The sequence below is a fragment of the Nannospalax galili genome, unplaced genomic scaffold, assembly GCF_000622305.1.
Source record: "Nannospalax galili isolate Female #2095 unplaced genomic scaffold, S.galili_v1.0 scaffold752, whole genome shotgun sequence".
Lineage (NCBI taxonomy): Eukaryota > Metazoa > Chordata > Mammalia > Rodentia > Spalacidae > Nannospalax > Nannospalax galili.
In genome coordinates this window covers 1,210,579-1,223,052 of record NW_008333404.1, presented here as the reverse complement: position 1 = coordinate 1,223,052, position 12,474 = coordinate 1,210,579, and the positions used below count along the sequence as shown (strand labels likewise).

Here is a 12,474-nt window from a genome sequence, read left to right as displayed (position 1 = left end):
CTATGAGTTGAGTCATGCTCCACATAATGGTACAGCAAGAAGCACATTCTCTTTCCACAGAGGAAAAGTGGGAACTCTGTTCTGTAGAGTGTGTTACACTATGGAACTAAGAAGCAATGAAGTGATGATGAGAAAGGAGCTGGAAATGTTAGGCCCCATTTTTGTCCTGACACATTTCAGGCACTAAAGAGACTGTTCAGTATTTGATTGACTGATTATTAACTAATTTAAAATTATTTATTTTTTACTTAGTGTGTATGTGTGCCACATGCATGTGTGGGAGTCCATTCTTTCCTTCCCTTCTACCATGTGGGTTCTGGGATGAACTCGGGTCATTAGACTTGATGACAGGCACTTTACCCACTAAACTATCTCACCAGCCATGTTTTTCAAGTTTACCTATACTTTCTCAGGCTTACCCATTTTTTTCCTTGTTCCCCCAGCTCATTGGCTGGCTCATTCTCCTTCCTGCTTTTCTTTCTTTCCTTCCTTCCTTCTGTCTGTCCATCCGTCCTTTTGAGGCAGAGTCTCCCTGTAGCCCCAGCTGGCCTGGAACTCAATAGACCAGGCTAGCCTTGAACTTACAGAGATCTGCCAGGCAAGTGCTGGGTTTAAAGACATGCACCACCACCCCCACTGGCTGGCTGGCTTTCTTTCTTTCTTTCTTTCTTTCTTTCTTTCTTTCTTTCTTTCTTTCTACCACTCTCTTTCTTTCTTTTCTTTCTGTTGTTTTTTTGGGGTTTGGCTTTTGAGACAGGATCTTACATTGTAGCCCAGGCTGGCCTAGAACTCATGGCAGTCCTCCTGCCACAGTCTCCTAGGTGCTCAGTGAAGGCATATGCTACCATTCTCAACCTACCATTCCTCTGCAATTATTAGTTTTGTTTTGCTTTGTGGACAGTTGAACCCAGGACCTCACACATGCTAGGCAAGTGTTCATTTTTTTTTTTGAAAGGAGGGGCTGTCTTTTTGAGACAGAGTCTTCCTGTAGCCATAGCTAGCTTGGAACTCAACTCTGTAAACCAAGCTGGCATTGAACCCACAGAGATCCGCCTGCCTCTGCCTCCTAAGCACTGGGATTCAAGGCGTGTACCACCATGCCTGGCAAGGCAAGTGTTCTATCACTGAGCTACATTCGGCTCATTTTCCCTAATTTGCCAGGGACTTACAAACTGCCCTTTTACCACAGGGGAATAATTGGCTTACTTAGAAGCAGCACTGGTCTCCATGTTAAGTGAGTACTGCCATGCCTATTTGGAAAGCCAGTATATCACACTGTTTATAATTTTCTGCTATCAAGGCCCTTTTGAACCCTCTAAAATAAATAACGATTATGGTTTCTCATTCAAAAACAATGTGATACCTATTTTTCTTGGCAGGTTTGTTAAGAAGTTGGAACACTCTTGGAAAGCACTGGTACATGATGGGGTGAGTGTACCAAGCAGCTAAAGGCCTCCTCCCCCTTCTACATTGCTTCCTTTTGCCCCCTCAATTTTTTCTATGCATTATTTCATTTTTGGCTTTATTATTTATTATTTATTTATTTTTAACCCATCTGGTAGGATGTCAGTCTAGGGAAACATGGCCCTTGGATAACCTCTTACTGGGCTTTTTTTTTTTTTGAGACAGTGTCTTCCTGTAGTCCCAGCTGACCTGGAACTTTATAGACCAGGCTGGGCTTGAGGCAGAAATATGCTTGCCTCTGCCTCCCAAATGCTGGGATCAAAGGTGTGTGCCACCACGCCTAGTGGGCCTTTCTTAACTCTGTAGCCATCTCTTCTGTTCCTGCAGGACACAGTATCAGTGCATCGTCCAGGCTTCTATGCTGAGCGGTTTCAGCGATTCATGTGTGGCACAGTGTTCAAGAAGATTCCCTGTAAGTGGCTTCTACCAGATGACCCCCGAGTGGCTCCCTTACCCCAAGAGATGGGGGGTAGGACACCTCTGTCAGGGAGCTACAAAGGCCAGAGGCCTCTGCTGCTCTACCTGCGTCCTATGAGCACTGCTTCTCGTCCTTTTGTCAGTCATTGTGTCTGTCCCAGTCATTTCCGAGTTGCTGCTTTCCCCCTGGCTCTCACTACATGTATCATTGAGGTGAGGGCCATTTCTGTGGAATTGGTGGGGTTGGAAAAAAATATATAGCTGTGACTATAGAATCCATGATATAGACTGAAATAGAAGCAGACTTTTGTGTAGAAAGAGTAGGCACAGATTTTACCAGTGTTTTTACTGTCTAGGTGCCAGAGAGTTCCCACATTAGTTCAAGTAATTAAAGCATTACTGATAACTGTTGAACAGGTGTTTTTAGTCTTTTCTTTCAGCTTTCTTGATACATAAGTGCCAGTACTCTTTTCTCAAGCCTTCTATGCTATTGACACTGGCAAATTCCAGCTCCTCTTCCTTTCCTCTTGGTGGCATCAGTTGTCCTTTAGTGAAACAAAGATGATTTAGGCATTACAGACAGTCCTAAGGGGCATGGAAAATTCAGTTTTCAAAGTAACACATAAGTGTAAATTATAGTGCTATGTGCATAAATACTAAGGAAGGGGTAGAGTGAAAATGTCATCTTTGTTAGGTTATATTGGGTGATAGTAAAAAGAAAAAGGAGAGGGAATTGTGGGATAGAGCCACAGAGGGATGTACTTGTGTCACTTTTTGTTTTACATTTACTTATTCTTTCCAGGGTGAGGTGGATTGAGGCCTCCTTCTCTGAATAGTACCCCATAGACACCATCTTTTCTGACATTACTCTTCTTCTTCTTTTGCCTCAGAACAATTTTGGGTGTGTGTGTGGGATGCTAGAAGTTTGTATCTGTGTCTTGGTGATGGTTTCTGAGGTGGATGCTAAGTAGGCTCTCTCTTTCCCTTTTGAAGTGAAGCCCTCTCCTTCCAAAAAGTTTCGGTCTGGCTCATCTTTCTCTCGGCGATCAGGCCCCAGCGGCAACTCCTGCATTGCTTGCCAGCCATCAGTCTCTGGGGAACACAAAGCACAAGTGACAACAAAGGCGGAAGTGGAGCCAGGTCAGCGCCAGGGCTGGGGCCCCATGAGATTGGACACTCCCTCCCTTCTGAGCCAGGATCTCCTCTCCCTCCCCATTTCTGTGCACAAAGAGCTAAACTGTTAACTTGTTTTGGGTTTTGTTTTGTTTGTTTTTGAGACGGGGTCTCACTAGGTAGCCCATGCTCTCCTGGAATTCACTATGCAGCTCAAGCTGACATCAAATTTGTAATCCTTCCTCAGCCTCCTGAGTTCTGGGATTACAGGAATGTGTTACAATGCCTGGCTAAGTTATTACATATTTTTTCCTGTATTTCCCTAAACATAATATATTCTCTTAATTCATTTGTTGATTGTTTTTTTTGTTTTTTTTTTTCTTTTTTCCTTTTCTTGCAGATGTGTACCTTGGTCGCCCTGATGTCTTACCTCACACTCCACCTTTGGAAGAAATCAGTGAGGGCTCACCTGTTCCTGGCCCCAGTTTCTCACCTGTACTTGGAGAGCCTATGCAAATACTAAATACGAGGTTGGTTTCTTGGTCTGTTTCTCCATATACTCTTTTTTTTTTAAATTTTATTTATTATTTTTATTTTATGTGTATGAGTGTATTGCCTGTGTGTACGTAAGTACATCCATGTTGTGCAATGCCCATGGAGGACAGAAGAAACTGTTGGATCCCCCGGAACTGGAATTACGGACAGTTGTTAGCTGCCATGTGGGTGTTGGGACTCAAGCCCAGGTCTTCTGTAAGAACAACTAGTGTTCTTGACCACTGAGCCATCTCTCCACATACACTTTTTAGGTTCCCAGGACCTAAAAATTACATATTCCTTATCACTAGATTTTTGCAAGTTCACCTTCCTAAGAACTCATCTTCAGATAGAAACAGGTCCACATATCTGCCATCTTTGGGAGTAGAGGGGTAGAAATCTGCATTTGCAGACCTGCTGGCATTCAGTTAAATATCCCAAGTAGCCATTTTTTGGTGAGTAAAGTGAGATTTCTCAGCTTAAGATTTAGGACAGAGGACTGGAGAGATGGCTCAGCAGATAAGAATACTGGTTGTTCTTGCAGAAGACCCAGGTTCAAATCCTAGCACCCACTTGGCAGCTAACAACTGTCTGTAACTCCAGTTCCAGAGGATCCAAAGCCCTCTTCTGTCCTCCAAGGGCATTGCACGACATGGATGCACTTACATACGTGCAGTTTAATACTTACTCATACACATAAAATAAAATTAATGTATTTTGTTTTAAAAAAAGAAGATTTTGAGCTGGGCGTGGTGGCGCATGCAGAGGCAGGCGGATCTCTGTGAATCTGAGGCAAGCCTGGTCTCCATAGTGAATCCAGGACAGCTGGGGCTACAGGGAGACCCTGTCTCAAAAAGACCAAAAAAAAAAAAAAAGAGAGAGTCTAGGATAACAATCATGACTTAATTTTGTTTGTATGTGTCTAAGCAGAAACTATAGAATTATAACCTAATCTCAGATGATAGAATGCTGTTGTCTGTTGTCTTTGCTGTATTCTTATTTAATACACACGGGTATGAATGCTAGCAGCAGGGATCATTGGGAATTGTCTTAGAGACCACATATCACTAGGTTTGCTGGCACATGTCTGAAATTGCCTTAATCCCAGCACTCTGTAGGCTGAGACAGAAGAATTCCCCTGAGTTTGAGACCAGCTTGGTTTTGAATGAACTCCCCAGGTACAGTTTGATAAGCATAGCTCCTTGTGTACAGTTCCTCTCAGTCTGTGGGCCTGTGATGCTAAAAAGACAAGTTACTTTCTCCCCATATACCGTCATACAGTTAGATCTCAAAGTCTGGAAACAGTTCTCCTTGGCCCTTTCAGATTTTGTCCTTTGAGGCTTAATATTTCATGAAGGTTAGAAAATTGGTAGCTTCTTTCTAGTAAAATTTGGAGGAGGGTATATCTAATGGTCTCTCTCTCTTTTTATTTACATTTATTTAGTGTGTGTATGTACATACACCCATGCACATGCCAAAATCAGAGGACCATTTTCAGGAATCTTTTCTTCTTTCCACCATGTGAGTTCTGGGGGTTTAAACTCAGGCAAGCTTGGGACAATCTTGGGACAACTCTTATACAGTTTTTGTTTGTATTTTTTTTGAGTCAGGGTCTCTCTGTGTGTCTTCCCTGGTTGTCCTGGAACTACTTGCTGAGCCATCTTGATGTGCCCCACCTCCCATTGTCTCTCGTTTGTTTTCAGTATATGTTGTGCTAACAATAGACACTAAATTTATTTTTTTATTCTTTTATTGTGTGTGTGTGTGTGTGTGTATATATATGGGTGTGCCTGTGCCATGGCATATATGTAGAGGTCAGAGGACAACTTGTGGGAGTCAGGTATCTCCCATCGTGTGGGAGATAGTCTCTAGTAGTCTCTTGAGTTTGCTCTGTCTTGGGCCCTTTTGGTTTAAATCAGCAGTGCTAGTAGAATTCTTGCAAAGATGATTTTTTTTTTTTTTTTGGTCTTTTTGAGACAGGGTCTCCCTGTAGCCCTAGCTGGCCTGGATTTGCTATGGAGACCAGGCTGGCCTCTAACTCACAGAGATGTGCCTGCCTGTGCCTCCGAAGTGCTGGGATCAAAGGCATGTGCTCAATTTTGTGAATCTTATTGGGACTCTTGTACAGTTTTTGTTGTTTGTATTTTTTTGAGTCAGGGTCTCATTGCATGTCTTCCCTAGTTGTCCTGGAACTTACTATATAAACCAGGCTGGCTTTGAACTTGTAGCACTCATGCTGCCTCTGCTTCTATGGAGTTCTGGGACTGTAGGGTGTGACACCATGCCTGATCTTGTTTGTCATTGTTGTTGTTTTGTTTTTCAGTACAGGAGATTGAACCCAGAGCCTCAAACACTTTGCCACTGAGCTCTATCCCTGGCCCTTCATTTTTAAAAAAGATTTATATATTTATCTATTTATCTTTTTTATTTATTTTATGTGTATGAGTGTATTGCTTTCATATATGTAAGTGCACCTATGTCATGCAATGCCCTCAGAGGTCAGAAGAGGGCATCGGATTCTCCTAATACTGGAGTTCTGGACAGTTGTTAGTTGCCATGTGGGTACTGGGAATGGAACCCAGGTCTTCTGCAAGTGCTCTTAAGTGCTGAGCCATCTCTCCAGCCCCCTATCTTTGCGGGATTTTTGTTGTTGTTTTGGTTTTTTTGTTTTTCTTGTGGGTTTTTGTTTGTTTGTTTGTTTGTTTGTTTGTTTGAGACAATGTCTCCCTGTAGACCCAACTGGCCTGGAACTCCATGTGTAGACCAGGTTGGTCTCAGTCTCACAGAGATCAGCCTGCCTCTGCCTCCCACGTACTGGAATTAAAGGCCTGCACCACTGTGCCCTATTTATATTTTTATGTGTGTGCCTGTGTGAGTTTATGTATGCCATGTGTATGCAGAACCCTTGTGGACCAGAAGAGGATGTTGAATTTCCTATAACTGGAGGTTTTTTTGTGTGATTTTGAGCTGCCATATGGGTACTGGGAAATAAACCTAGGTCCTCTGCAAGAGCTGTAAGTGCTCTTAACCTCTGAGCTTCCTCTCTAGCATGTTCCTTTGCTCTAGCATGTTTGTTTGCTTGATCTTTGTTTGTTTTTTTGTTTTTTTGTTTTTTTTTTTTTTTTTGGTCTGTTTGAGACAGGGTCTCGCTGTAGCCTCAGCTGGCCTGGAAGTCACTATGTATACCAGGGCTGGCCTTAAACTCATGGAGATTTGCGTGCCTCTGCCTCCCAAGTGCTGGGATCAAAGGCATGCACATCACGCCCGGCTTTTAATACTATTTTTATTTCATGTATATGAGTATATGAGTGTTTTGCCTGCATTATGTAAGTACACCACATGCAACAATATCCCGAAGAGGCCAGAAGAGAGTGCAGGATCCCCTGGAACTGAAGATAGTTGTTAGCCACCATGTGGGTGCTGGGAATTGAACCCAGGTCCTCTGGAAGAATAGCAAGTGTTCTTAGCTTCTGAGATACCTCCTCCACCCCTGTTTGTTTGTTGTTGTTGTTTTTGGGGTTTTTGTTTGTTTGTTTGTTTTTGAAACAGGGTCTCCCTGTAGCCCCAGTTGGCCTGGAGCTAATTGAACCAGGCTGGCCTTGATCTCACAAGGATCTACCTGTTTCTGCCTCAGTCTCTGCCTTCACTTTCCTGAGTGCTGGAATTAATGGTTGTGTACCACCATGCCAGGCACTGTTTGCTTTTAAATTTACATTTTTTCTTTATTTGTTTGTACATGTATATATGGGAGGGCGGTATGCATGTGCCATAGCACATTTTGTGGAGGCCGGAGGACAGCCCCTTCGATTCAGTCCTCCTTTCATTGTGTTAGTTATAAGGATCACACTCAAGTTACCAGACTTTTTTTTTTTTTTTTTTTTTTTTTTGGTGTTTTTGAGACAGGGCCTCCCTGTAGCCCCAGCTGTCCTGGAACTCACTATGTAGACCAGGCTGGCCTTGAATTCACAGAGATCCGCCTGCCTGTGGCCTCCCAAGTGCTGGGATTAAAGGCATGTGCCATCACGCCTGGCTAAGTTACCAGACTTACTTTATGACAAGCATCTTTACCCATTGAGCCATCTTATCAGCCTTATTTGTTTGTTTAAGATTTATTTATTTTTATTTTATATGTATGAACGTTTTGCTTTCATGTATGTATATATACTACATTCATTCCTGGTGCCCACAGAGGCCAGGAGAGGGCATTAGATACCCTAGAACTGGAGTTATGAATAGTTGTGAGGCACCATTTAGGTACTGGGAACCAAACCTAGTTCCTCTGCTTGGAGAGCAAGTGTTCTTAACTACTGAGCCATCTCTCCAGCCCCTATTTATTTGGGTGGGTTTTTTTGTTTGTTTGGTTGATTGGCTTGGTTTTTTTCATCTTTTTTAAGACAGTGATCCCTGTAGCCTAGGTGGCCTTGAACTCACTATGTAGACCAGACTGACCTCAGTCTCACAGAGATCTGCCTGCTTCTGTCTTCTGCATAGCTGTTTTTGTTTAGTTTTGTTTTGTTTAGGGTTTTTTTTTTCTTTTTTAAATATTTTATTATTTTATGTGTATGAGTGTACTGCCTGCATGTATGTGAGTGCACCCATGTCATGCCCTCAGAAGAGGGCTTCGGATTCCCCAGGAACTGGAGTTAAGGATGATTCGTAGCCGCCATATGGGTGTTGGGAATTGAACCCGGGTCCTCTGCAAGAGTAGTCAGTGCTCTTAACCACTGAACCATCTCTCCAGCCCCCTTTTTTTTTTTTAAGACAGGATCTGACTCTGTAACCCAGGCTGGCCTCATGCTCACAATAATCTTCCTACTTTGGCCTCTCAAGTACTGGGATTATAGGTATGAGGCACCACACCTGACTTAGGTGCTCAGGTTTAAATTCAAGATTTGGGCTGCTAGATCAGCACTATTGTCACTGAGCTACACCCACACCACTACATTTTAGGTTTTTATTACAGGAATACCACATATAAGAATTTGTATTATGCATTGCCTAACAGATTACTCCAAACTTAACTGAAAATGACATCTATTGACTTGTTTTCTGTAGCTCAAGAGTGTAGGTTGGTTTAGCAGGTGCCTTTGGCTCAAGGTCTCTCCAAAGTTTTCAGTGAAATTATTAGGCAGGGCAGTAGTCCCATATGAAAGTGTAACTCAGGACTAAGAGATGTAGGTTAGTAGTAGAACATTTAACTTGTACTTACAAGGTTCTGGGCTATTCCTAACAGCACATTTTAAAAAGGAGAAAGTTAGCTGGGCATGGTGGCGCACGCCTTTAGTCCCAGCACTTGGGAGGCAGAGGCAGGTAGATCTCTGTGAGTTCAAGGCCAGCCTCAGTGAAAGATTTATCGTCCTCTTTTTTTTTTTTTTTTTTTTTTTTTTTTTAAAAAAAAAAAAAAAAAAAAAAAAAAAAAAAAGACAGAGCCAGGCATAGTAGGTAGCACACATTTAAGAGTTCTAGCACTTGAGCAGAGCGTGGTGGTGCACACCTTTGATCCCAACACTCGGTAGGCTGAGGCAGGTGGATCTCTTGAGTTCAAGATGCTACAGGGAGACCCTGTTGCAAAAAGAGGAAAAAAAAGTTCAGCCCTTGGGAGGCAGAAGCAGGAGAACAGCCATGATGCTGCCTGGTCCACATAACAAGTTAGAGGCCACTATAGGCCTGTCTCAAAACAGTTTGCCTGGGTGTGAGCATCAGCTTCCAAACTCACTAATATGGTTGTTTGGAGGATTCAGTTCCTTCCAAGGTTTTGAATTATGGGCTCAGCTCTTAGCCAGTGATAGTCCCCAGTTCTTGTCACATTGTTCTTCTATAGGCCTTCTCATAGCCTAGCAGCTAGCTTTCCTCAGCAAACAAGCAAAGAAATGATTTAAGAGGAAGCTTTAATATTTTTGTAACTTAATCTCAGAATTAACATACTGTCACCTTTGCTGTAGTATTCAGTAAAAAAGAATCGCTAAATGTAGCCCACACTGGAGAAAAGGACAGAATTAATCCCATGGATTGTCCTCTGATTTTCATGTGCACGTTGTGCTAGTGAGCCTCCCCTGTAAATAAATAATGGATGTTTAGTCTAGTAGCTTTTTGTTTATTTTGAAATGTTGGGATTGTTTTTAGGACCTCGTGTATGCTAAGTACTAAATATTCTATCTCTGATCTATATCTCTAGCCTTTTTTGGTTTATATTTTGAGACAGGGTCTCATGGGGTTACCCAGAGTGGCCTTGAACTCACTCTGTAGCTACACAGGCCTTGAACTATCTATTCTACTGCTTCAACCTCTCAAGCACCAGGTCCAGCTTAAATTTAGTAGATTCTTAGATTGTTGCTTTCTGAATCCTATATTGATTCACATATGAAATATGAAGTAGTATGATATTTGACCTTCAGAGGGCCATCCTGGGAATGGAACCAGGGCTTCATGCATGCCAAGCAAGCATTCTGCCAACTGAAGCTGCATCCCTAGCTGCCCCACCCCTTTTTTAAAAAAGTCGTCTAATTCTCTCCCTCTTTTTTTTTTTCTTTTTCCCCCTCGGAAAAACTTGAAGTTACGGAGTCAGAGTTCATCCATTTGAGTGTCTAGGATCTAGGGGAAGGGAATGCTTTGAAGAGTTTAAAATGGACCACTGTAGAATGGAGCAAAAAGTTATTTGTGGGGCTGGAGAGATGGCTCAGCAGTTAAGAGCACAAAGTGCTCTTCTAGAGGACCTATGTGGTTCCCAGGACCCATATCAGGTGGCTCACTACTGCCTGTAACTCCAGTTCCAAAGGACCCAACTCCCTCTTCTGGCCTCTGTACACAAACAGGCATACATATAATTAAAAATACTAAAAAAAACGGGCATGGTGGTGCACGCCTTTAGTCCCAGCACCCGGGAGGCAGAGGCAGGTGGATCTCTGTAAGTTCAAGGCCAGCCTGGTCTACATAGTGAGTTCAAGGACAGCTGGGGCTGCTTCAAAAAGACAAAAAAAAAACAAAAACAAAAACAAAAAAAAAAAAACAACTTGAAATCTGAGGCTAAAAATAGAAGAGCATGTCTTAACTTTATCAGCTAGAATGAAATAAACTTGAATTTCATTCCTGCCTCGTTATCTCATATTCAGCATATTAACTTTGCATTCTTTCCATTTTCAGTGAGCAACAAACCTCAGAAGACCTGAAACAAGATTCTACTGTTTCTTTAATATCAAGATGTCAGCCCTTGCCTCAGGAGTGCTGAGTTTTCTTCTTGGTTATCAAATGAAAAGAATACTTCCGAGGCTCGCAAAGCTCTTCACCACCATCTTCCCCTTCCTCTGGGCACTAGTGCCTTTTACAGTTGAGGATAGCAGTGTCCCCACCACTACAGAATGGGTGGCATGAATTTCCCACTGGCCAGTTGTTGGCTTCTATAACTGAACTCTTTCAAACCCCCATTCTTTGTGCTGGAAGTGGTGTTGCTGGACTTGATGGTTTTCTTCTCTTATCTTTAATTTACCTTTCACCAGGAGCTGGACTCTTACCTCCTCAGGACAGACTAGCTGGCATATTATTTTTACCTTAGTTTTTTCCCTCTAGTCCTTGAAGAAGTCCCCAATAATTTTTATAAAGGTTTTTTTTTGGGGGCGGGCAGGTAAGGGTGATCCTTACTCATAGCCTTCTTTTTTCCTTAAGAAAGGAAAAGAACTGACAGCACACAGCACAATTTCAAACCAGCCTCAGATAAAAGTTGCAGAAATGTCAGATGTACCCAAGTGCTTGTGAAACAGAAAGGCTGTGAGTGCTCTGCAGAGCTCCTCGTTGACTCTTCCTCTCTCAAGGTTACAGGGGTAGAGAGAGGGACATGGGTTCATCAGTACCCCTCTGTTAAAGCAGTGGGAAGCCATGTTAGGAGATGATAGCCCTTAAGCAGGACCCTACTCACTGCCAGGCCATAATGATAATTACTATTTTGCAATTTGAAATGTGTTCTAGTTGTTCTAAATATAAAGAATTACCAATTGATTTTAGACCATTCTCCAAAGGAGATTTCTTTGTTCTTCCCATATTTTCCAACAGTGTTCTGCTCTTTGTGGAGCTAAGGTGGAGGGAGACATTTGTGTCTGTTTAGTGGGCAGTTCATGTATTTGAGGCTAGAGAATATTTTCTTAAGCTCATGGGGAATCAGCAGGTTTCCCTCAATTAGGTTATTGGCCATGCCACCTGGCCTGCCCCCTTTATGTAGAGAATCTGTCTCTCAAAGTTACTGTTATCCATCTGATCCTTTTCTTGGAGTGGGGAAGGCGGGCAAAGGATTTCAGGCAGGCTGAAATCTCCTATTACTACTTCTCTATCCCAAACTACCTTGATAGCAGGTTAGCCTATACCCTAAGTAACTGTCTATATTAGACACCCTCAGCCAGTTTGTGGCTGCCTGTCTTTGCTGCCATGTTCTTTTTTACAAGAAAGAAAGAGACAATTCTTGCTATTTTTTTTTTCATAATATACTATTTATGATGTATTTAAGTGTTTTATGCAGGACAGAGTTCTGTAAGGGGTGGGAGGGAGTATTTGAGGGAGTGTGGGTCTTAGGGAATGGAAATTGGGATTCAACATTTTTATGAAGTGTTACTATTTGACTACTTTGTATTGTTAAAAAATGACAAATGCAATATAAAAGTAATAAATACGTGGTTTTAATGTATTAACATTTCATCAGTTATTTAGAGAATGTTTTTGTTAGCATATATTATACATAGAAATAGGTTTCAGGATACTGCAGTTAAGAGCGCTTGTTGCTTTTTGCAGAGGACCATGGTTTAACTCCCAGCCCCCACAGGGCAGCTCACAACCTTCTATAACTGTCCACTTCCAAGGAATCAGGCACTCTCTCCTGGCCTTTGTGGTACACTTACATACATGTAGGCAAAACACTCAAATAACATAAAATAAAAAATGGATTTCATTACCTTTTGTATATGT

General features: G+C 42.3%; 1 protein-coding gene across 1 annotated transcript in view; it reads left to right on the top strand.

Moving 5' to 3' along the window:
- Pip5k1a (phosphatidylinositol-4-phosphate 5-kinase type 1 alpha) overlaps positions 1-12,196 on the top strand; it is a 55,247-nt gene extending 43,051 nt beyond the window's left edge. Inside the window, exons 10-14 of the mRNA XM_029561173.1 lie at positions 1,380-1,428; positions 1,792-1,876; positions 2,875-3,021; positions 3,395-3,524; positions 10,669-12,196. Coding sequence (XP_029417033.1) covers positions 1,380-1,428; positions 1,792-1,876; positions 2,875-3,021; positions 3,395-3,524; positions 10,669-10,753 — 496 coding nt within the window. The 3' untranslated portion in view covers positions 10,754-12,196. The remainder of the gene's footprint in view (positions 1-1,379; positions 1,429-1,791; positions 1,877-2,874; positions 3,022-3,394; positions 3,525-10,668) is intronic.
- The last annotated feature ends 278 nt before the right edge of the window (positions 12,197-12,474 follow it).